Raw genomic sequence first — 1,292 nt, 5'->3', positions numbered from 1 at the left:
ATGGTCTTCGAAATCATAATTACTGTACTATAGCCTCTTTTTTACCAAATGGAGTAACATATGCTTTCATCTCAGCATTGGCATCAGCAGCTGCAACCTTGCTCTTTCCGTGTATTTATGTGCTAATAAGGCATAGAAAGGGGTATAGACTATGGCTTCTCCTTTGCAAGAAGACTAGCAGCAACAATGAAAATAATTACGAGGCCATGATAGCATCGTATGGATCCCTAGCTCCAAAAAGATACATCTACTCAGAGATAATGAAGGTAACATCTTCTCGCAACTATGAGCTTGGAAAAGGTGGTTATGGTGTGGTTTTCAAAGGAAGACTACATGATGGCCATCTTGTTGCCGTGAAATTCTTGCATGACTGCAAAGGAAACAGAAGCGAGTTTGTGAATGAGGTTATGAGCATTGGTAGAACCTCTCATGTTAATGTTGTTAGCTTATTTGGGTTTCATTTGGAGGGGTCAAAACGAGCTCTTATATATGAGTACATGTCCAATGGTTCCTTGGATAAGTACATTTACTCAGAGAATCCCAAAGAAATTTTAGGATGGGAGAAGCTTTATGCTATAGCAATTGGGATTGCTCGTGGCCTCGAATACTTGCACCATAGTTGTAATACACGCATCGTCCATTCCGATATCAAGCCTCAAAATATCCTTCTAGACAGGGATTTTAGCCCCAAAATTGCTGATTTTGTTCTAGCTAAATTGTGTCATACGAAAGAGAGTAAAGTTTCAATTACTGGGGCTAGAGGAACAATTGGATTCATCGCTCCAAAAGTTCACTCTCGAACCTTTGGAGTGGTTTCGACAAAGTCAGATGTTTATAGTTATGGAATGATGCTGTTGGAGATGGTTGGAGGCAGGAGAAATGTAAAATCAATTGTTCAAAATTCCAGCGAGAAGTATTTCCCAGATTGGATTTATGACCACTTTGCTGAAGATGAAGCTTTACAGGCATGTGATGTAACAAGTGAAACTGCAGAGATAGCCAGAAAGGTGACCATAATTGGCATGTGGTGCATACAAGTACTACCTATGTATCGCCCCACTATAACAAGAGTTCTAGAAATGTTCGAGAGAAGATTAGATGAGCTGGACATGCCACCAAAGCAAAACTTTGGTGACCTAGTGTAAGATATTTCTCTCGTATTTTTGTTTCGTTGTTTTTGTGTGAAATTATCATTTAGCACTAACTTGATCTACTCACTTATCTCTTATTTCAGTGAAAGTTCAGCTCACAATATGGATGTACAAAGTGCAAGTTCCAATAGTACCAGATCT

General features: G+C 39.2%; 1 protein-coding gene across 1 annotated transcript; it reads left to right on the top strand.

The window, feature by feature from the left end:
* The first annotated feature begins 206 nt into the window (after positions 1–206).
* LOC119348549 (LEAF RUST 10 DISEASE-RESISTANCE LOCUS RECEPTOR-LIKE PROTEIN KINASE-like 2.4) lies at positions 207–1,209 on the top strand. The gene is made up of 2 exons (XM_037616590.1): positions 207–1,131; positions 1,199–1,209. Exons 1-2 carry the CDS (start codon positions 207–209, stop codon positions 1,207–1,209), a joined length of 936 nt encoding a protein of 311 aa, XP_037472487.1.
* Positions 1,210–1,292: the final 83 nt, after the last annotated feature.

Source organism: Triticum dicoccoides, unplaced genomic scaffold (assembly GCF_002162155.2).
Source record: "Triticum dicoccoides isolate Atlit2015 ecotype Zavitan unplaced genomic scaffold, WEW_v2.0 scaffold96760, whole genome shotgun sequence".
In the NCBI taxonomy this organism is placed as follows: Eukaryota; Viridiplantae; Streptophyta; class Magnoliopsida; order Poales; family Poaceae; genus Triticum; species Triticum dicoccoides.
The sequence above is the reverse complement of the archived record's forward strand: the minus strand, read 5'-3'. Positions and strand labels throughout refer to the sequence as shown.

Excerpts from the sequence above, each read along its gene's own strand:
- LOC119348549 (XM_037616590.1), top strand. The coding sequence starts at position 207 with ATGATAGCATCGTATGGATCCCTAGCTCCAAAAAGATACATCTACTCA.